This window comes from Balaenoptera physalus (genome assembly GCF_965194825.1).
Source record: "Balaenoptera physalus genome assembly, chromosome: 3".
NCBI lineage: Eukaryota > Metazoa > Chordata > Mammalia > Artiodactyla > Balaenopteridae > Balaenoptera > Balaenoptera physalus.
In genome coordinates, this window is record NC_138890.1 from 3,549,734 (window position 1) to 3,572,370 (window position 22,637).

A 22,637-nucleotide genomic window follows, 5' to 3' on the forward strand; every position below is an offset into this window, starting at 1 on the left:
GGATTTTTATATACAACGTTTGATGTCCTGAGGGTCCCTGTGGTCTGATCGGGGCACACACTGTCCCGTCGGCCCCCAGAACTTCCCAACGTCTGCACCCTTGCTCCCACCTGCTCACACATGCCTTTCCTTCATCAGCACTTCAACCCTTTTTAATGTCGTTATTCCTCCATAGCCTGGGAGCTCCTGGGGGCAGGGAACACAACCGCACAAATAATAATAATGCATCCTCGTACTGAAATAATAATAATGCATCCTCGTACTGGGTTAAGCACTTCCTGTATCCTCTCAGTCAGTCTTTGCAACTGCCCTGCAAGGCGGGTGCCATGAGTCTGATTAACAGGTGAGGAAACAGAGGCTCAGAGTGGACCTATGATTTGCCCAAGGTCAGTCAGTAAGCCAAGAATAAAAGGGACCCTCCTTCCTGCTTCTTCCCATGGCTGACTCCTGCTCTTTCTTTAAGTCTCAGCTCAGCTGTCATCTCACCCTGGGCTCCCGGGTGGGGTCAGGTGCCTAGTCTGGGCCCCCACAGCTGGAGGTGATTACTGCATGACTTACGTGCCAGGCCTCCGCTGAGCATCAGCACTGTGCCCCTGAAGTCTTAACAAATCTCTGCATCTGGTGCTGCGGCTGCCTGCACCCATCTTCCAGATGAAGCAACTGAGACTCCAAGAAGTGAAGTTTCCTCCTGCTGGGAATGCGTGTGTGTGTGTGTGTGTGTGTGTGTGTGTGTGTGTGTGCTCACTACCCTCAGAAGCAGCAGCAGATCCAGCCATCCCCTCCCCAGCCACACGCGCCCGCACATACACCCGCGCGCACAAAGGCCCACACCTGGCCGTTTATCCCCGCAGAGTCCCGCCTCCCACACGCGGGCGGCCGGCTGGCGTCTGCGCGGCTGGCGCTTGTAAATACATCCTCCCGCTGGGGCCGACTTGCTCCTCCGCTCCTTCGCTGCCACCGGGAGGGAGATGGGGGGGATGGGGGCGACGGAGGCACAGGACTGAAATTGTTCTGAGGACCTTCCGGCCCCACTTTCCTTCTGCCTCCCTGATGATGGGGGCGAGGAGGGTCGCCCGGGCCCTGGGTCCCCGCTCCAGGCTGAGCCCGTGACCCCGGGATGAAGACAGCCCCTCACGCTCAGAGTGCCTTTGGAAAAGTTCCACGGGACCTCGTGGCCTGGCCCGTGGTAGAGGCTCAAGCAAGGTTCGCCCCCTTCTCCCGTCCCCCGTCTGGGCCCGAACACCCACTCCCTTTCTTAAGTGGCCTTGGGAAGGGTCTTGCGGGGATAGACAGATGGGCTGGGGACAGACGGATCGCGGCACGTGGGAGTTACGCCTGGGCCTGGGGCGTGGGAGGGTGGTGCTCTGGCCACCGCCACCATCGGTCCCCAAAGAGCTCCGGCTGCGGGGAAGCCGCCAGGCGGGGGAGAAGGGGCTCCCGGAGGTTCCTGGAGAACAGGCTTTCCTACCATCTCCCCCGCCGCCTCCACCACTGTGGTCCCATTGCGCAGGCGCGAGGAAGACGCGCAGAGAAGGGGGTCGCTCGCTCTTAGTCACACAGCCCCGCCGGTGCAAGGTCTGATCTCGGGGTGCAGGTGACGCTGGATGGGTCTAGGGCCTGGGGTGACTTGGACTTGGGGGCCCTGTCCCGCACTACATCTCCCGCCCACCCGGGCGACCCATTCCCGGGAAAGCTAGGGCGCCGCGGGCCCCGGCTGTGGGCAGAGCACGCCCCCTGCCGGCCACGGCAGGAATCGACGCAGCTACGAAGCCCGGGACCTTGGATGGAGCCCCCACTCCGAATAGAGCACCCACCCAGCTCCCCGCTCCCCGGCTGAAACTGACCCGATAGAGCTCCCGACGCTGCGTTCAGCCCCAGCTCTGAGCTAAGCTCCAGACCCCGAGACCCTGGTCTCAGGCTAAGCACCCAATTCCAAGTTGAGCCTCCGACCCTGGATAGAGCCCCTGGTCTGTTTTTCAGACCCCTGCTCCCTAGCTAGACCCCCAAGGATGTCCGACCACCTAGAGGAGCTGTACACATTGCTCCCGACTCACAATGTTACAGGTTCTAATCCCATCTCTTCCACGACCTGGCTGAGCGGCCTCAGACAGGTCAGTTGCTTCCTCTGAGCCTCACTTTCGTCATCTGTGAAATGGGACGCTTGTACCCCATCGCAGGGTTGCTGTGAGAATTTGGTGAGTTAATGTACGTCAAGTGCTAACAGTCACTGGCACGTAGTAGGCGATCAGTAAATCTTAACTACAGTATTGTTATTATCATTACCAGATGTGCTGCTAGGCACTTTAAAAGAAAAACAGCTTTGGAACTTCCCTGGTGGTCCAGTGGTTAAGAATCCGCCTTCCAATGCAGGGGACTCGGACTTGATCCCTGATCGGGGAACTAAGATCCCACATGCCGCGGGGCAACTAAGCCCACTCGCCACAACTACTGAGCCCGTGCGCTCTAGAGCACACGCGCCACAACTAGAGAGAAGCCCGCAAGCCACAGCGAAAGATCCTGCATGCCGCAACTAAGACCCGACGCAGCCAAATAAATGAATAAATATTAGTTAAAAAATAAAAGAAGGGCTTCCCTGGTGGCGCAGTGGTTAAGAATCCGCCTGCCAGTGCAGGGGACACGGGTTTAAGCCCTGGTCTGGGAAGATCCCACATGCCGCAGAGCAACTAAGCCTGTGCGCCACAACTACTGAGCCTGCGCTCTAGAGCCCGCGAGCCACAACTACTGAAGCCCGCAGCCTAGAGCCTGTGGAACAAGAGAAGCCACCGCAATGAGAAGCCCGCGCACAGCAACAAAGAGTAGCTCCCGCTCGCTGCAAGTAGAGAAAGCCCGCGGGCAGCAACAAAGACCCAACGCAGCCAAAAATAAATAAATAAAATAAATTTATAAAAAAAAAGTTCTAAAAAAAAAAAAAAGTAAAACAGCTTCATCATGACATAATTTATATACCATACAATTCACCCACTTAAAGCATACAATTCAGTGGTTTGGTATGTTACATTATTCATTTTCTAAAATTATGGTAAATATATAATAAAATCTACCATTGTAACCATTTTTAAGTGTACAGTTCAGCGGCATTAAGTGCATTCACAATGTTGTGCAACCATCACCACCATCCGCCTCCAGAACTTTTCCATCAACCCCAACACAAACTCTGTGCCCATTAAACACTAACTCCCCATTCCTGTCTCCCCCTCCCCCAGCCTCTGGTCACCTCTATTGTACTTTCTGTCTGTGGATTCGCCCATTCGAGGTCCTTCATATAAGTAGATCATACAATATTTATCATCTTATGATTAGCATCTTAAACCTACATTTTCAAGGTTCATCCATGTTATAGCATGAATAACTTCCTTCCTTTTTATGGCTGAATTATATTCCACTGTATAGATGGATCACATTTTGTTTACCCATTCCTCTGTTGATGGACATTTGGATTGTTTCCATCTTTTGGCTATTGTGAATCATGCTGCTGTCAACATTGTTGTACAAATACCTGTCTGAGTCCCTGCTTTCAACTCTTTTGGGTATACATCTAGGAGTGGAATTGCTGGATCATATGGTAATTCTATGTTTAGTTTTTTTGAGGAACAACCAAGCTATTTTCCACAGAAGCGGCACCATTTTGCATTCCCACCAATAAAGTACGAAGGTTCTAATTTCTTCACATCCTCCTGGACACTTCTTATTCGTTCTTTTATTTTTCCCATTTTTATTTTTAGTTTTTCTGGCTTGTGGGATCTTAGTTCCCCAACCAGGGATTGAACCTGCGCCCTCGGCAGTGAAAGTGTGGAGTTCTAACCACTGGACCACCAGGGAACTCCCCTTATCCATTCTTATTTGTGGACCTGTAGGTTTTATTATTCCCATGTCACAGTGCATAGGAATTATCGACCCCAAATGCCAATACATAGTGCCCCGGATGAGAAACCCTGAACTCAGGAGAGGGTAGTACCTGGCTGTGGATGGTTGGAGGTGGGACAAACATTCCTGGGTTTGAATCCTGGCCCTGCCACTTGTGCCTGCATGTCCTCAGGCAAGTCACTTCCACTCTCTGGGCCTCAGTACCCTGTCCAAAAAGAAAAAGGGGGGGATGAGATAAAGAGACATTTCATTTATTTTTGCCTCATGAGGTCTGTGCCAGGGTTGTGTATCCCCCACGTGCAGGGCAGGACTCGACATACATTGGTTGTCCGGACTGCTCTGGCCCCCCTGGTCCTATAGCCGCAACTGGGACCCAGGGTTGGGGATGCAGGGAGGAAATGGAGCAGCAGGGGAGCTGAGAGCTGCTACTGGGCCCGGTTCCCAGGACTCACAGCTGCATCCTCCGGGGGCCCCAGCTGTCCCCACTGCCCCACCCGCTGGCGGCCTGGAGGCTCTTGCGTATCTCGCTGGCTTATTCCCACGGACACCGAGGCTGGATCTGGGAAGTCCCCTGGTGGGGTCTCCAGGGTCCGTCCACGTAGCAACTGCCACAAACCTCACCCGCAACCCAGAAAGATTTATCTTCAACCTTGGGTCAGATTCAGCCCGTCTGGGAGGTATAGCAATCTACATGTTTAAGGGGCTCCCACGTCCTTCTGCTGTAAAGTGTTCCCCGGGGCCGTACTTTAAACGGAGTCCCAGTGGTAGAAAGGGGCCTTCCCAGAGCCACGCGGTTGTTCTGTTTTTCTTTTTGGCTCTCTTTCTCTCCCCGGCCCCCATCTCTCTCTGTTTTTGACTCTAGGTCTCCTTCCTCTCATTTCTTGGACGGAGCCCGGGGTTGGCCTCTCCCCCTGCATCCGGCCCCTTTCGTGATTCCGGAGGAATTTCCCAGAGCTGCCTGACCCCGCCCCAGGTCCCACCCCTCCCACGCGGCGACCTGCTCCCATTGGACTCTTCGTACACCGCCCGCACTGCCATTGGCTGAGCCTACGTCCTCGCCCACCCCTACCCTCCCCCCCCACCGGTCCCTGAAGGTCCTATGCGCGCGGGCGGGGGCGGGGCCGCTCAGAGGGGCGGGGCAGTTGGAGGGCGGGGTCGAGCTTCCTGCCCCGCCCCGCCGGGTCCCAGTCCTCAGGCACGAGTCTCGCGGCCACAGCAAAGGCCCCTCGGAGGCGGCCGGACAGAGCCCTGACCGTCGGACCGACGACGGAGTCCCAGAGAGCAGGTGAGCGAGCGGTGCCGGGGCGCCCCCCAATCTCGGCTTAATCTTGGGGGCCACCTGGCCTCTCTGTTTCTCTCGCCCCCTATGTCCCTGACCCCCCTTCTGTTACCCTCTCCCTCTCACTCTGTCTTTCTGTCACTCTCTTGATGTGTGGGTTATAGGGAGGCATCCTGGGTCTGAACTGCCCACCCTGGCTTGGGGTGGTGCTCTGGGACCAGCACCCCCCTCCCCCCAACAAGAGGACTCTGATGGACTCTGCCCCCTTTCACAGTGCAGGGCACCAGGTGCCAGGGCCAGATTCCAGAGCTAGGAGGGCATTCCAGGTGGTGGGCAGCCAGGCCAAAGGCGTGGAGGTGGGAATGAGTGAGACTTCTGGCTGGTCCAGGCAGCCGAGACAGTCAGAGCCAGGCCCACCCAGACTGGCCACCTGGGAGCTCCCCAGTGGCCTGAAGCCTTGGCCTCAGTTTTGCCAGCTGTGAATTGGGACCTTCGTCGCTGAGGTAACTGGCAGTTGACCTGACCCAGATCTGCATGCATCACTACCTTCTCTCTCCTGGGGGGCTCTCCTGGAGGAGGAGCAGCCCCAGCTGTAAAAAGGCCGCTGAGGTTACTTCCTGAGCAGGTCTGAGCCCAGCTGGGGGAGGTGAACGCCCTGGGTGGGGGCCGTGCCATAGCAGGGTGAGGGCAGTTCAGCCCAGTGGTTGGGTTGGTTCAGCCCAAGCTCAGACCTTGGAATCAGATAAACCTGGGTTCCCGTTCTGCCACTCATCACTGATAGCTTGAACTGAGTGATTCAATTCTCCAAGCCTCAGTTTCCTGTCTGAGGGACATAACTCCCTGGGGGTGAGGGCAGCTTCCAGAATTAAATGCAGGAATGTGGGCCCTGCAAGTCTCTACCTGGCCTCCACCTCCTCCCTCTCTCCCCCTCACTCACTCTGCTCCAGCCACACAGCCTCCACATTCCACCAATGGCTCCAGGCACCATCCTGCCTCAGGGCCTTTGCACAGGCTGTTCCCTGTATCTCCATGACAGGTGCACAGGCGCCAACTTTAAAACATAACAAGTTGCCTAGATGGGCTGGGCCAAGGGACTGCCAGGCCAGGGCTGGGCGGCTGGGTGGCTGGGAAGGGCGGAGGAGGAGCCGGCCCAGGGACGCTGTACCTATGGAAACCTGAACAAAGAACTGTTGCCCCAGCCACGCGAACACCTGGGCTGAGCTTCTTCCACTTGGCAGGCTTGGTGGCCTGGGACGCAGGTGGTGGGTGAGTGCCCAGACCTCTTGGAGGGGGGCGAGTCAGGGACTCACACCCCACTCTGATGGGGGGCAGGGGTCCCTAAGTGAAGAAACCAGTCAGGCAGGTGCAGATTGGAGGCTCTGTAGTATCCCCTTCTGCTGTGTGGCCTTGGGCAGGTCAGGTGCCCCCTGAGCCTCAGTTTCCTCATCTGAGGCCTGGGTAGGGGAGGGGCCTTTTGGTTGCTTGGTGATCTGATGTGATGGGTTCAGGAGGCCTCAGTGTCCCTGTCTGTCAAAGGGGGCCACCAGAGGGTGCCTAGGACAAAACTCCATCTGTTGTCATGGAAACAGCCCCAGAGGCAGATGCTGAAGAAACGACACATGCTTGTGCAGGTTCAGCCCCAGGTGTTACAGACTGAGATGGGGACCTAGAGACAGGCAGGACTTGGCCCAGTTACAGAGAACTTGGGCTTTTACCCCAGAATCCCCCACATACACCCCTCCATGAGACAACTTCCCCTGGAATCCCACCACCTGAGGGAATCACAGAGGCACCTCTGGCCCAAGAGTCCTTGGGATCTTCTAAGGCCCCGTCTTCCAGGCCTCACTTTTCCCTTCTGTCCAATGGGGCAGTGGAGGTTGGGGAGTGTCCACTGGGGGGGGAGCCCCTTCCAGAAGGGTTCATGCTGTGCTGCTGTGTGACCCTGGGATGTCTGTTTTTCTCGGGGCCTCAGTTTTCCTGGCTGGACAATGGGGCCCTTGGACGAGATATCTGACTCTGTGCCCCTCTGGTGCTGGGAGGTCATCTATTCATTCAACAACTGGTTCTGAGCCCCTACTGTAAGCCAAGCCTGGTGCAGGGTGCCAAGGACCTGGCAATGACCAAGGCCCATCTGGTGTCCCCCACCGCCCACTCAGTTCACAGACTTGGGTTGGGAGAGATGGACATTCATCCAGAAAAGTCATTAGGGTTAGCTGTAATTGCATGAAGGAGTGGAGAGACAGATTGATGGGGAAATTAGTTTAGATGGGGGATCTGGGAGGGCCTCCTGAGGAGGTGACATTTGAGCTGAAGCTCAATGGCAAGAAAGAAATAGCCATGTGGAGACCTGGGGGGAAGAGCAATCCAGGCAGAGGGCACAGCTCGTGCAAAGGCCCTGGGGCAGCACCATGCCTGGTGTGTTGGAGGAACAGCCAGGAGACCCGTGTGTCTGGAGCAGAGTGAGCGAGGGGGAGAGAGGGAGGAGGGGAGGGCAGGGAGGGAATGGGGCAGGTCGTGCAGGGTCTTGTGAGCCATGGGGAGGACTTGGGCTTTTACCCCGAGGGAGGAGGGATCCCTGAAGGGCTGTGGGCAGAGAAGAGGGGGAGGACCTGACTCGGGTGCTCACTGGCGCCCTCTGGCGGCTGCTACGGAGAGGACAGACTGTAGGGTGCGAGGGCAGGAGCCAGGGGACCAAGATGGAGGCTGTGGGGCGGTGAGAAGTGGGTGGAGCCCGGACTCAAGTAGGGGCTGCATCCACATTCCTGCCAGGTGACCCTCCAGCCTCCTCCACTTGCTGTTAAAAATCTTTTACTTGGGAATTCCATGGCGGTCCAGTGGTTAGGATTCCATGCTTTCACTGCTGTGGGCCTGGGTTTGATCCCTGGTTGGGGAACTAAGATCCTGAAAGGCGCGCAGCGCGGCCAAAAAAAAAACAACTTTTACTCAGCTTGAGCCTCAGCCTGTCCTGTCTTTCTCTGTAGAGGGGTGGGATATGGTCTCCCAACATTCATTTTTGCCCACTGGTGTCCCCCCCCCACCCCATCCCAGCTCTTTCTTCAGTGGAGATCTGACCACAGTTGAAAGTGTCCCAACTCCCACCGCAGCCTGGCAGGCAGCTAGACCCTGCCCATCCTTGGGGTGGCCCCCGAGGGCTCTGGGGAAGCCGGTTTGAAAACCACTGGTATCTGCACCCCCACCTCAGAAAAGCAGGTCCCCCCTTTTGCCATATCAAAATGGGCACCGACTGTGAGGTCTGAGTGATGGTTGATAAAGGGCTGGAAGCAGTGGGTGCCCTCATGCTGGCAGAGGGTAATAGTGTGGGAACCAGGACCGTGGGGGCATTTGCCACGGTGGGCGGAGACCTGGAGCCCCTGAGGCCACCCTGGGCTGCTGCAGCAGGGGCTGAGGGAGGAGGCCCCGCTGAGGGGGCCCATCAATTATTGACGCCCTTTGTTGTGACATAAAGAATTCATGCGGAGGGCGGGCTGCTCTGTGGACCAGTGGCATGCTGAAGCCAGCATCCGCCCTCCCCACCCCCGCTCACGAGAGCCACTTGCTGTATTGTCAGGAATTTCGCGACCCCGTTGTTAACATCACCATTATTAAAAAGGACAGACCATCAATAAAACTGGAAGAAAAAATAAATTAAAAAAAAATGACATACTATGAACTTACAATCAAATACATTATATTTAAAACAAAGGTATGGATGGGAATTCCCTGGCAGTCCAGTGGTTAGGACTCGGCGCTTTCACTGCCGAGGGTGCAGGTTCAATCCCTGGGATCCCACAAGCCGCTTGGCAGGGCCAAAAAGAAAAAAGAAAAAACCCCCCAAAGATATGGAATATTATTCGGCCATAAAAAGGAGTGAAGCCCTGGGACTTCCCTGGTGGTGCAGTGGTTAAGAATCCGCCTGCTGATCCAGGGGACACGGGTTTAAGCCCTGGTCGGGGAAGATCCCACATGCTGCGGGGCAACCAAGTCCCGTGAGCCACAACTACTGAGCCCGTGTGCCTAAAGCCAGTGCTCCACAACAGAGAGAAGCCACCACAATGAGAAGCCCGCGCACCGCAACGAAGAGTAGCCCCCGCTTGCCGCAACTAGAGAAAGCCCGCGCGCAGCAACGAAGACCCAACGTAGCCAAAAATAAAATTAATTAATTAATTAAAAAAAAGAAAACCCCTTAAAAAAAAAAACGGAGTTAAGCCCTGAGCCTTGAAAACATGACACTCAGTGAGAGAAGCCAGACACATAAGACCACATAGTGGGTGATTCTTTTTATAAGAAAAATAGGCAAATCCATAGAGGCAGAAAGTAAATTAGTGGCTGCCAAAGGGCTGGGGGAGGAGGATGGGGAGTGACTGCTAATGGGGAGGGGGTTTCTTTTTGGAGTGGTGAGAATGTTCTGGAATTAAATAGTTGTGATGGTTACCCAGCTCTGTGAATATATAAAAACACTGAATTGTACACTTAAAAGGGTGAATTTTATGGTATGTGACATATACTTCAGCACAACTTATAAAAAAGCAAAGGTCAAAAATCCTAATTTCTAATTATTTTACTGCACTTTGCAAGGATCTATGCTCTTGAGGTTATTTTCATCTAGTGTATCTGTTTGGTGGAGATGGTGAGCAGTTCTGCCCAACTCCATTTTCAAGTTGGAAGCTTGAAATTGGCCGTGGTGACAGAACTTACACCATGGAAATTGGCAAATGCTACAAATCAGAGTTTGATATATTGTTCTGTCATCATCTAATCCGGAGGTTGGCCAACCTTTTTTAAAAATTTATTTATTAATTTATTTATTTTTGGCTGGGTTGGGTCTTCGTTGCAGTGTGCAGGCTTTCTCTAGTTGCGGTGAAGGGGGGTTACTCTTCCTTGCGGTGCGTGGGCTTCTCATTGCGGTGGCTTCTCTTGTTGTGGAGCACGGGCTCTAGGCGCGTGGGCTTCAGTAGTTGTGGCACGCAGGCATCAGTAGTTGTGGCTCGCGGGCTCTAGAGCACAGGCTCTGTAGTTGTGGCGCACAGGCTTAGTTGCTCCGTGGCATGTGGGTTCTTCCCGGACCAGGGCTCGAACCTGTGTCCCCTGCATTGGCAGGTGGATTCTTAACCACTGCGCCACCAGGGAAGTACCCAAGCTTTTTCTATAAAGGGTCAGATAGTAAATATTTTTGGCTTTGCCAGCTGTTCTGCCTCTGTTGCCTCTCTTCAAGGCTGCGTTCCAATAGGACATGAATGGGCGTGGCATGTGCCAATAAAACTTTATTTATTTACAAAAACAGGCAGCAGGCCAGAATTTGCCACCCCTGGTCTAACTTCAGGAAATGTCAATAATGAAAATTAAATTTTAAAGGGTGGCATGTCTCTAGCTGCTTCCTTGCGAATAGCACAAAAGCACTGGGAATATTCTCTCACTATTCGAAAATTGCCATCGGATTCGGCAAAGAAGTCGCTCACTTGGCTGATAAGTGAGTGAGTGAAATCCGAATTCTCCTTGTTCGTATGAAAGAGACCATCCAGCGACATCAGTGTCAGACTGCTCTCCTTTCTCCGTAGCAACTATAGTTTGGCTACTGGTACCAGTTTGGCAAAACTCACCAAGAACACATAGTGAGCCTCGGTTGGGTGTGAAATTCACCCGTGCAAAATCCTTTCTTATGTCTGTTAAGTTGCATGGGGCACATCCTTTATGTCAGGAACATTTATGGTAAACATATGTATGTACCTACATGCCTACATTTATTTTTCCTGGAAAGCTGGTGGCTAAGAATTTTCCAGCGCTTAGTGAATGGGGTGGGACGCAGCATTCACGGTGCACCCGGGGGGCACTGGGGACCCTGGGAAGCAGGATCTTCTGCCCTGTGGAATCCCCATCACCCCCACACCTAGCATCCAGGACTGGGAATGTGTGGGTTGAGGGGCCACCCCAGCGCACCTGTGACCTGGGTTGGATGGGGGGCCACGCCTAGCATGTTGCAGGGACAGCAAGAGGGGAGATGAAGGAGGGTAGGTCATTGATGTGGGGAGCGGGAAGGTTGGCCCTGCTCCAGAGTTTGGGGACAGAAGGGATTGGGAGGAACGAGGTCCACTGGGGCCAGTGCCGTCCACTGCCGTGTGCCCTTCCCCTCGGGGGAGGCTCACATTCAGTCCTGCTTCCACCCCACCCTCCCTCCAAGCCCACCTTTGCCTGTGCGGGGAAAGGACGCTGTCAAGTCTAGAGCAACCCGAGGCTCCACCGTCTGCGGCCAGTTTGGGAGCTGGAGTGTCCAAAATGGGGATGGGAACAAAGGTCAGAGTCGAAAAGACAAAGTGGGCTTGGCAGAGGGTGAAAGTCTGCGCGTGGACAGAGGGCTGAGGTTCCGGGAGGAACGTGGGGTGCAGGGCAGCAATCAGCAGAGCCAGGGGCTCAGTGACCAGACACCCATTTCACAGATGGGAAAGTGCCTGCAGGGGCTGGGGCTGGCCTGAGGTCATGGAGGGGAGACCTCAGAGCTGTGGGAGGGCCTGGACAGTGGCCTCCTCAGGGGCTGTGGACCAGCCTCCGGTCTCCTCCCTGGCACTGTCCTGCCCCAGGGCCTTTGCACCAGCCATTCCCTCTGCCTGGCTCGCCCTCCCCCAGACCCTGTCCTTCCAGTCCCAGCTCCAGGGGCTCCACCTCGGAGGGGCCCTCCTGACCACCCAGCCTAGGTCACCTGCCGTCCCTGGCTGTCACTGCCCCCCACCCCCGGGCCTTATCTGTCCCTGAAATTATCCTGTTTATTTCCACATTCGCTGCTTCCTGGTGCCTTCCCCTTCCAGCAGGGGCAACACCTCTTAGGGGGCCGTTTTGGAAATTCAGAGGGCTTTTTTTCCCCTCCCACTTATGATAATAACAGGATATGCTAGCATCTTGGGGGCAGGGACCAAGGCACTAGGCGTCTGGCCACGCTCAGGGCAGCCCCTGGCCCTCACAACGTCCTAATGTCCTGCCAGAAACGGAAACCGATGACTAGGGGTTTCAATATTCAGTGAATTTTCCTGAAATGCAACTCCTGGGTAAATCAAGGGAAGATGGAGCTCTTTTTTGATAGAAATTTGTAGCTACGTGTTCCCTGCAATGCCCTGTGTGGGGCAAACCTCTGACAGATGCACTCCATCGAGTGCAGTGGGCCTGAGCTTTTAAGGAGGAAAATTTTTTTTTTAATACTTCTTTGTGTATTTATTTGGCTGCACCAGGTCTTAGGTGAGGCCCACAGGATCTTCGTTGCTGCATGTGGGATCTTTAATTGCGGTATGTGGGATCTAGTTCCCTGACCAGGGATCGAACCTAGGCCCCCTGCATTGGGAGTGCAGAGTCCCAACCACTGGACCACTGGGGAAGTCCCAGGAAAATTATTTTTTAATCAAACATGTATTGAGCATGTACCTGGCCAGGTGGAAGTGATTTACTAATCTCCACTTGTGTAATCCTTTTCTTTTTTAAAAATTATTTATTTATTTATTTATTTATTTATTTTTGGCTGCATTGTGTCTTCGTTGCTGCATGTGGGCTTTCTCTAGTTTCGGCGAGTGGGGGCTTCTCTTGTTGCAGAGCACGGGCTCTAGGTCCATGGGCTTCAGTAGTTGTGGCACATGGGTTTAGTTGCTCTGCGGCATGTGGGATCTCCCTGGACCAGGGCTTGAACCCGTGTCCCCTGCATTGGCAGGTGGATTCGTAGCCGCTGCGCCACCAGGGAAGTCCCTGTAATCCTTTTATTTCTGTTTGTATTACTACTTGGGCCAAATCCTGATTTTTACATTTTTAAATTTATTTAACTTTTTTTTTTTGGCCGTGCTGCGCGCAGCATGTGGGATCTTAGTTCCCAAACCAGGGATCCAACCTGCACCCCCTGCAGTGGAAGTGGGGACTCTTAACCAGTGGACTGTCAGGGAAGTCCCAATTTATTTAACGTTTTTAAAATGAGGCATAAAATATAGAGAGAGTAGGGGCTTCCCTGGTGGCGTAGTGGTTGAGAATCTACCTGCCGATGCAGGGGACACGGGTTCGAGCCCTGGTCTGGGAAGATCCCACATGCCGCGGAGCAGCTGGGCCCATGAGCCACAATTACTGAGCCTGCGCGTCTGGAGCCTGTGCTCCGCAACAAGAGAGGCCGCGATAGTGAGAGGCCCGCGCACCGCGATGAAGAGTGGCCCTCGCTTGCCACAACTAGAGAAAGCCCTCGCACAGAAACGAAGACCCAACACAGCCATAAATAAATAAATAAACAAATACTTTAAAAAATATATATAGAGAGAGTAAGGGGCACAAAGGTATAAACTATATACACTTGATATATATACAGTAAGTGTTCAGCTTGATGACATAGAATTCACATACTGTAAAATTCACTATTTTAAAGTGCTCACATTCCAGAACATTCTGCCACCCCCAAAAGAAATCCCATCCCCATTAGCACTCTCCATTCTCTGCTCCCCAGCCCCTGGAAACCACTAATTCACTTTCTGTCTGTGTGAATTTGCCTGTTCTGGACATTTCCCATCAATGGGATCACACACAGTGGGTCCTTCTGTGTCTGGCTTCTCTCACTGAGCATCGTGTTCTCAAGGTCCATCCATGTTGTAGCGAGTGTCAGGGCTTCACTCATTTTTATGATTGAATAACATCCCAGTGTGTGGATGGACCACAATTTGTTTGTCCATTTATCTGCTGGTGGGCATTTGGGTTGTTTCCACTTTTTGGCTATTACAAATCATGCTGCTATGCCCATGTGTGTGTATGTTTTTATGTGTACGTATGTTTTCGTCTCTTTGGGGTAGATACTTAGGAGCATAACTGCTGGGTCATGTGGTAACTCTGTGTTTGTTTGAGGAACTGCCAAAAAACTGTTTTCCATGGCGGCTGCACCATTTTCTATTCCTACCAGCCGTGGATGAGGGGCTCCAGTTTCTCCCATCCTTGCCAGCCCTTTTGTCTGTCTTTTTGAAACGGCCATCCTAGTGGGGGTGAGGTGATGTATCATTATGATTTTGACTTCTGTTTTCCTAGTAGCCAGTGATGTTGAGCATCTTTTCACTTGCTTATTGGCCATTTATATATCTTCCTTGGAGAAATGTTAGATTTTTTAAAAATCAAGATATAACTCACATACCATAAAATTTACCCTTTGAAAGTTTACAGTTTTCTGGGTTTTAGTGTATTCACATTTGTAACCATCCAGCTCGATGACTTTTTACATTGTGTAGACCCAGATGGAGACACAGAACATGAAACATTCCAGGGACTTCCCTGGTGGTCCAGTGGTTAAGACTCTGCGCTTCCACTGACAGGGGGCGTGGGTTTGAAAAACAATTTTTTTTTTAGTTAAAAAATTAGGGACTTCCCTGGTGGTCCAGTGGTTAAGACTTCGCCTTCCAATGCAGGAGGTGCGGGTTTGATCCCTGGTCGGGGAGCTAAGATCCCACATGCCTTGCGGCCAAAAAACCAAAACAGAAGCAATACTGTAACAAATTCAATAAAGACTTTAAAAATGGTCCACATCGGGCTTCCCTGGTGGCGCAGTGGTTGAGAATCTGCCTGCCAATGCAGGGGACACGGGTTCGAGCCCTGGTCTGGGAAGATCCCACATGCCACGGAGCAACTAGGCCCGTGAGCCACAACTACTGAGCCTGTGCATCTGGAGCCTGTGCTCCGCAACAAGAGAGGCCGGCGACAGTGAGAGGCCCGCGCACCGCGATGAAGAGTGGCCCCCACCTGCCGCAACTACAGAAAGCCCTCGCACAGAAACGAAGACCCAACACAGCCAAAAATAAATAAATAAAGGAGTTCCTTTAAAAACAGAAAAAAAAAATGGTCCACATCAAAAAAAAAAAAATCTTAAAAAAAAAAATTTTTTAATTAAAAAAAAGAAAAAATTCCAGAGCTCCTCCCTGTACAATCCCCCTCACCTTTATCACCACATATTAATTTTATTTTTATACCAGCGGGTGGAGACAGACGGTACTGCCTGTGGATTCCATTTCAGGGAAATGGGGGCACCCAAATTCTTTTGTAACAAGGAGGTGGCATGGTGTCTAGAAGGCTGGGATCCCGTGGAAGGCAGGGATGGGATCTCTTTTGGTCACTGCTATGTCCCCAGTGCCTGGGACACAACTGGTGTTCCATAAATGCTCACTGAGCAACTGAATGAGTGTTCCAGCCGAGCCCTTGAAGCTTTATTGGGCTTTTCTGGCTTGTGACGATAGTGGGGTGATCTGGCATTTGGTGGGCAGGGGCCAGGGACACTGGCCGTCTGGCCGCTGGGCCCCTCCGCTGTCCCTGGGAAGGCCCTGCCCCAGAAGGGCTGCCGTGGTGCAGCCGGGCCCCTCCTGGCTTGTCTGCCCTTGGACTTGGCTGAGCGCAGCTGGCAGGAAGGAAGGCTGGGGTTTATTTTGGTCCCCAGCATGCTCCCCCGGGAGAGCAGTCATCTCCCTGTCTGGCTGCTTGGATGGAGGCGTTTCTGGTAGAACAATGGGTCAGCGGTGTGGGTGGGTGGGGGGGGAATCGCTCTGACCCATTGCAGCTGGGCTGGTCCAGGTGTCACAGGTCTGGGGACTGCCCCAAGGGGAGTAGGGACTAGGAGTGTGGAGGCCAGGAGGGAAGGCTGCAGCTGCCCCTGCCCCCCGCCCCTTTTCCTCTGTGCTTGGCAGGGTGGGTGCGGGGCAGTGCTGCTGCTGAGGGCCCAGGCTCTTCCTGAAGCTGGTAAACAGGACAGGCTTCCCCTCTGAACCAACATGCCCGACCTCAGGACTTGCAGAGGGGAAGGTCAAGGCCCAGAAAGAGGCAGAACCCTGCCTGGGGTCACACAGCAACCAAATAGGCAGAAAGACCTGGGCACCAGAGTCCTTGGGATCCAGGGAAAGGCCTTCTCCTCTCTGAGTCTCAGTTTGTCCATCTGTAAACTGGGGAGCTGGACCCAGGGAGTTGGGAGTTCCCCCCCGGGTTCCAACGTTTGCAGACATCCTTTCCCTCATACATTCAACAAACACTTACTGGGTGTCTGCTGGGTACCAGGCCCTGGGCTGGTCACCAGAGACATGGCGTGAACAAGAAAGATGCAGGGGAATTCCCCGGCAGTCCAGTGGTTAGCGCTCTGTGCTTCCACTGCAGGGGCCAGAGGTTTGATCCCTGGTTGGGGAACTAAGATCCCGCATGACCTGCGACGCAGCCAAAAAAAAAAAAAAAAGATGCAGCCCCTACCCACGCTGTCAGGCCAGGGAGATGGACACCGAAACCAAGGTACTCGGGGCCGTGATGGAGGATGCCCCGGGCACCATGGGAGCCAAGGGGGCACCTGGCCCAGCCTGGGGCATCCAGAAGTCTTCCAGGAGGAGGTGACAGTAACTCTGAGACTTGAATGAGTTTACGGGATGAGTGATGGGTGGGGGAGGGGTCTAGGTAGAGGGAATGGAATAGAACGTTCTAGAGAAACAGAGGTGAGAGGGCATCCTGGAAGCATAGTTATTCCTTGCTGCTGCTCTTTTTTCCAGAGAACATCACAGAGAAATAGGTCTCTACATTCAGGGAGCTGAATGGCATAGAGCTTGAAGGTCACAAGTCCAGGCAGTGGCGTCCAGCCTCTTGCCCGGGGAAAGCTCACAGCCCGGGGGACACTCAGGTTGGCCACAAGCTTCTGCCCTAGGATGGAGTTAGTTCTCCCTCCTTACAGTCACCATCCTCCACTTTACAGATGGGGAAACTGAGGCACGGGGCAGTTATGTTGCTTGACCAAGAGGTTAGAGCCAGGAGCAGGCCCTAAATATCGGGGCTGGTTTTGTCGTGAGGGACAGCTCCCAGCCCCCCAAGGCTCAGGGCCACTCGCAGGAGTCAGCTGGGGAAGGCAGAGGGCGTAGGGGTGCAGAGGTGGTGGGGGCAGGCAGTCCCTGTGTTGCTGTGTGGCCTTGGGGAAATGGCTCAGCCTCTCTGAGCCTGTGTAATTTCTTCTGCAACCGGGCAACCAGCTGAATACAATACCAGGCTGGCACACGCCGCTGCACCAGGGCCTGCCACGCGGTGCTGAGTCACCCGCACCCCTGCTCTGCCCCAGCCTGTGTACAGGGTCTGGGGCTGGTGTGGGAGCAGGGAAGACTGCGTCATTCATCTCCAGGCCCGTGCTGACCTCTGTGGGCAGGGAGAGGGCGGCCGAGGGTTGGGACTTCTCCCGGGGTCTGAGCTCACACACAGATGGGCTTTGTGGAGGTTCCTGTGGCTGAGTGGGCACTCACATGGCATTCCTGGTCTAGCTGGCCTGAGGCTGGGGTCGGGGTGGATTCCCACCAGAGCCTGGGGCAGCAGCGGGTCAGGGCTGGGGGTGGGTCTCAGGCTCCCTCATTCATTTGGCAGATGTTTCTGGAGCCTCGAAAAACACAGCGGTTAAGGAATCAGGCCCATTACCTCCCCCGTGGCCTGCGGTGAGGCAGACCACAGAAGAAGCAAAGCCAGCGGGGCAGAGCAGTGATGGGGGACGCCTGGGGTGCTGTGTGGCTCAGAGGAGGTGCCTCACTGTCAGTTTGGCTGTTCGGGGGTGGCTTCCTAGAGGAGGTGGTGTCCAGGCTGAGCTGAGGGATGAACCTGCGAGGGCGAGAGGCAGGGGCTTAGGGGCCAGGGCTTTTGGGGGATGTATATGAGTCCACCAGAGAAGAGGCAGGGGTTTGGGGGCCAAGGTGTTGGGGGATGTACAGGAGCTCACCAGGGAAGATGCAGGGGCCGGAATGAGGTGTGGGCTTTGGTCCTGAGAGCCATGAGGAGCTGCGAGCTGGTTCTTACAAGGAAAGGGCTAAGCCCAAATGTGCAATGTAGGAAGAATTCTGGCGCTGTTGGAAGGAGGTGGTTGGAAGGGGAGCCTCCAGAGCCTGGGGGATCTGGAAGACTGCCATGCAGGAAGGACAAAAGGAGACAGACATAAGGGACAGACAGAGGTCCAGGCTTCTGCGGTTGGAGGCCTGGTCACTGTTCCCAGAGAGCCAGCCTGCCATTCACCTTGGCCCCCTCCCTGGCCCTTTCCTGGGCGGAAGCTGATGCAAGTCAATATTTCTGTATCAGAGGAATCAGCAGAGTGATGCGTTTCCAGAAACCCCACAAATGGCCCTGGGGAACCCCCACCCAGGCCACTGCCCCCCTGACTCATTCAGGGCCTGACTAAGGCCTCAGGATGTCCGTTGTAAACTGAACGGGGTGAGGAGGCCAGGAGGATTGGTACCTGGGCTCCTCCACCCTGAACAGCCCAGGGGCTGGGCTGGGACCCTGTCTCATGGAGCTGCAGGATGAGGGGAATGATAAGCTGGACACCCCCCGTGATAACTCACCTTGAGCCCCTTCTCAACTCACAGCAAGGATACAGTGGGTTTGCAGGGCTGGTACCAGGGACCACAAGTAGTGGGATTCAGAAGGCCCTGCCCATTAATTTCCAAAACATACAAACAGCTCATACAACTCAATAACCAAAAAACAACCCAATCAAAATACGGGCAGAAGACTAAATAGACATTTCTCCAAAGAAAACATAGAAATGGCCAACAGGTAACATGAAAAGATGCTCATCATTGCTAATTATTAGAGAAACGCAAATCAAAACTACGATGAGGTATCTCCTTACACTGGTCAGAATGGCCATCATTAAAAAGTCTACAAATAACAAATGCTGGAGAGGGTGTGGAGAAAAGAGAACCCTCCTACACTATTAGTGGGAATGTAAGTCGTTGCAGCCACTATGGAGAACAGTATAGAGGTTCCTCAAAAACTAAAAATAGTGTTGCCATATGATCCAGCAATCCCACTCCTGGGCATATATCCAGACAAAACTCTAATTCGAAAAGGTACATGCACCCCAATGTTCACAGCAGCACTATTTACAATAGCCAAGATACAGAAACAATCTAAATGTCCATTGACAGATGAATGGATAAATAAGATGTGGTACACATACACAATGGAATATTACTCAACCATGAAAAAGAATGAAATAATGCCATTTGCAGCAACATGGATGGACCTAGAGATTCTCATAATAAGGGGAGTAAGTCAAAAAGAAAGACAAATACCATATGATAAAACCTATATGTGGAATCTAAAATAGGACACAAATGAAGTTATCTACCAAACAGAAACAGACTCACCGACATAGAGGACAGACTTGTGTTTGCCAAGGGGGAGGGTGGGTAGGGGAAGGAAAGATTGGGAGTTTGGGATTAGCAGATGCAGATGAGTATATACAGAATGGATAAACAACAAGGTCCTATGGTATAGCACAGGGAACTAGATTCAGTATCCTGTAATAAACCATAACAGAAGGCCCTGCCCAGATTTCACCATTACACATTAATTCCTTTGACTTTTTTTTAGAAACAAATTCCCTTAGGGTCCCTTGGGTCATCATAATGCTATTTTTTAAACGAGCTTTTCCTAAAAATAGCTTTTGCTATTTTTTTCACAAGTTTCTGCCGTTCTGTGCTCCAGCTACTTGGAATTTCCCTCCTCTAGGCCTTGGAGCATGGGGATCTTCCCGCCTGGGATGCCCTCCCCATTTTCTCACCTGTCCCTTCCTCCAGGAGGTCAGCCTGGGCTCTCTTGATCTGCTGGGGTGCCCGTGCTATGTGGGCTCTTGCAGCTTCCCGGATGGTAGCACTTGCTGTGTTCCCGGGGGCTCGCTGGTCGGCTCCGTACACCCAGTCCTGGCACACACAGTAGGTCTGTGGAATGGGCACGCAGGCTCCCCTGGAGATAGGCTGGTGGTGTGCGCCCATTTCCCGGATTGGGAAGACGGTGGTCGCCAACGTTAGCGGCCCGCCCAGGCAAGCCCCTGGCAGCCGGGCCGTGCAGGCTGACGGCGGGTCTGTGTCCTCACCCCCGTGCAGGGCGGATGGACACCTTCAGCACCAAGAGCCTGGTCCTCCAGGCCCAGAAGAAGCTCCTGAGCAAGATCGCATCCAGGACGGTGGCGGCCGCGTTCATCGACGACACCAGCAGCGAGGTGCTGGACGAGCTGTACCGCGCCACCAAGGAGTTCACCCGCAGCCGCAAGGAGGCCCAGAAGGTGGTCAAGAACCTGGTCAAGGTGGCTGTGAAGCTGGGCATCCTGCTGCGCAGCGGGCAGCTGGGCGGCGAGGAGCTGGCGCGGCTGCAGCGCTTCCGGCAGCAGGCGCGCCGCCTGGCCATGACCGCCGTCAGCTTCCACCAGGTGGACTTCACCTTCGACCGGCGCGTCCTGGCCGCCACCCTGCTAGAGTGCCGGGACCTGCTGCACCAGGCGGCGGGCGCGCACCTGACCGCCAAGTCCCACGGCCGCATCAACCACGTGTTCGGCCACTTGGCTGACTGCGACTTCCTCGCCGCGCTCTACGGCCCGGCTGAGCCCTACCGCTCCCACCTGCGCAGGATCTGCGAGGGTCTCAACCGGCTGCTGGACGAGGAGAGCATATGACCTCCGACCTGACCTCCGACCTCCTCGCTCCAGCTTCCCGCTGGGGGCGGGGCTTGCGGGGGTGTTTTTAACCTCTTCCAGTCTGACTCTGGCCAAACCCCCCACCCAACCTACGCACGCACGCACGCAGGCACGCGCGCGCGCGCGCCTCTGCAGCTCTAAGGACCCAGGTCACCTCTCCTCCTCCGGCCCAGTCTCCGTGGGGAGAGGAACTCAGCGCGGAGCCCGGCACGGCCTGCCTGCGCCAGCGGCCTCCCGGGACACCTGGAGACCACTGCCTGCTCCGGCGCACCGTCTGCACAATGACCCTTGAGCCACCGGTCTGAACCCCTCAAATCACTTGGTGTCTCTGACAGCTGGCGGCTTCCCACTTCATAATGTTGCCTGGGCTTTTGCATTCCCGCAGAGAGGGTCATGGGGAACCAGGAGAAAGGGAGTGTTACACAGTGAGCTGTTCCCCCGCCCCAAGTTCCTCGAAGTCCTAAGCCCCAGGGCCTCTGAATATGACCTTATTTAGAAATAGGGTGATTGCAGATGTAATTAGTTGAGGTCATACTGGAGCGGGGGTGGCTAATCCACTCTGAGTGGCGTGCTTATGAGAAGGGGACATTTGGACACAGACTCAGAGGACAATGCTATATGAAGGTGGCGGTAGAGACTGGGGGGAGGCGTCTGCACGACGAGGAACACCAAGGACTGCCAGCCACCACCAGAAGCTGGGAGAGAGCCTGGAACAGCCCTCAGAGGGAACCAGCCCCGCCGACCCCTTGATCTCAGGCCTCCAGAGGTGAGAGCGAACAAGCTTCTGTTGTTTCAGCCTCCCAGGCTGGGGTACTTCGTTCCGCAGACCAGGAAATGGGCCCTGGGAGCCACGCGAGGGCCGCGGTGGGTGCAGGTGTGTCAGTGAGGACGCCTCCTCCCTCTGGTTGGCATCGTGGCCCAGACTCCCACGTGGGAGAGGAACGGAGTGCGCCCCCGATGCAGGGCGTCAGGGGAAGCTGTCTGAGATGCGTGCATGTTTTTAAATGATGATTTCATATTTGGAAAACAAACACACAATTGTTTTTATAAGACAGGCCTCAGAAACAAAGCTCAACAACTCTTGGCTTTGGCGACGCTGGTGCGGCGATTCTTAACTTGGGGCGTGGATGGACACGTTGGGGTGTGGGAGCGTATTTGTGATCTGTCAGAAGTGGGCATGGGTTTTAAAAGACTGCGAAACCCGGCTGCAGGTCTGGCCATGTCAGGGCCGGGAAGGTTATTTTGGGCACTCAGGGGGGAGGGGGGGGGAACGATGTCTATTTTTGCAGAACCTGGTCTGTTTAGGGCAAAGACTGCAAACAGAGGAGGCCTGCAGGCCTTATTAGGCAAGAAGATGGGTTTGCTTAGCCCCATCCGGTATTTTGAGACATTTGGAATTAGTTGCCAACACTTAAAACCAAGGAAATTGCACATCCCGATCTTGATCTTGGTGTTTCTCTAGAAAACACGCCTGCACTGCCCAGTGGTGAAGCTGCATAGAGGTTGCCCGTCTTTGCTTTGCCACAGTCCCCACCACTCCCTTTTGCCTCTCCACGGCATGCGGGGCTGACTGATAGATTAGGACCCCAGATTCAGGGCAGCGTTTCTCTGTTTGGTTTCTGCTGCTCTGAAAAAGTCAAAGGCTTTCACTCAGGATCCAGCTGTTCCTACCTCTGCCCTCCACTTCCAAGGCAAACTTTCCCTTTTATCTTGGGTCAAAAGACATCTTCAAATGAACAATCGTGCATTTTGATTACGCCGAGAAGCCCCACATGAAATCCTTTGCCCTCTGCTCTGCTGGCATATATCCATGTGATAAGGCTTTGTACCTGTCTTGACTCTTTTCATACACTTGAGATTTAATTTAAACAAACCAAAGAGCACTACAAAACTATGTAAATAAAAGCATCTGACAGTTTGCTCTCACCCACCTAGGGTTTTTGCCTTTTGAATCAAGGTTGCACATAAACGTCACACACCCGCAGCCTGTTAGCAGGTTTGATTCCCGCTGCGTTGGAT

The 22,637-nt window shown here is 54.0% G+C and overlaps 2 protein-coding genes across 3 annotated transcripts in view; one reads left to right on the forward strand and one right to left on the reverse strand.

The window, feature by feature from the left end:
• Positions 1-4,802, reverse strand: part of SEMA6B (semaphorin 6B) — a 70,914-nt gene extending 66,112 nt beyond the window's left edge. Inside the window, exons 1-2 of one of the 2 annotated variants that reach the window (XM_082456906.1) lie at positions 4,631-4,802; positions 3,977-4,090 (exon numbers count right to left, since the gene is read on the reverse strand). In XM_082456906.1, coding sequence (XP_082313032.1) covers positions 3,977-4,049 — 73 coding nt within the window. In that variant the 5' untranslated portion in view covers positions 4,050-4,090; positions 4,631-4,802. Of the gene's footprint in view, positions 1-3,976; positions 4,289-4,630 lie in introns of those variants that run through there. The other variant, XM_082456907.1, reaches the window with a different exon arrangement.
• Positions 4,803-5,036: 234 nt separating this feature from the next.
• On the forward strand, positions 5,037-22,544 carry TNFAIP8L1 (TNF alpha induced protein 8 like 1). Its single transcript, XM_082456942.1, has 2 exons — positions 5,037-5,170; positions 20,032-22,544. Exon 2 carries the CDS (start codon positions 20,037-20,039, stop codon positions 20,595-20,597), a length of 561 nt encoding a protein of 186 aa, XP_082313068.1. The 5' UTR covers positions 5,037-5,170; positions 20,032-20,036; the 3' UTR covers positions 20,598-22,544.
• The last annotated feature ends 93 nt before the right edge of the window (positions 22,545-22,637 follow it).

Excerpts from the sequence above, each read along its gene's own strand:
- TNFAIP8L1 (XM_082456942.1), top strand. The coding sequence starts at position 20,037 with ATGGACACCTTCAGCACCAAGAGCCTGGTCCTCCAGGCCCAGAAGAAG.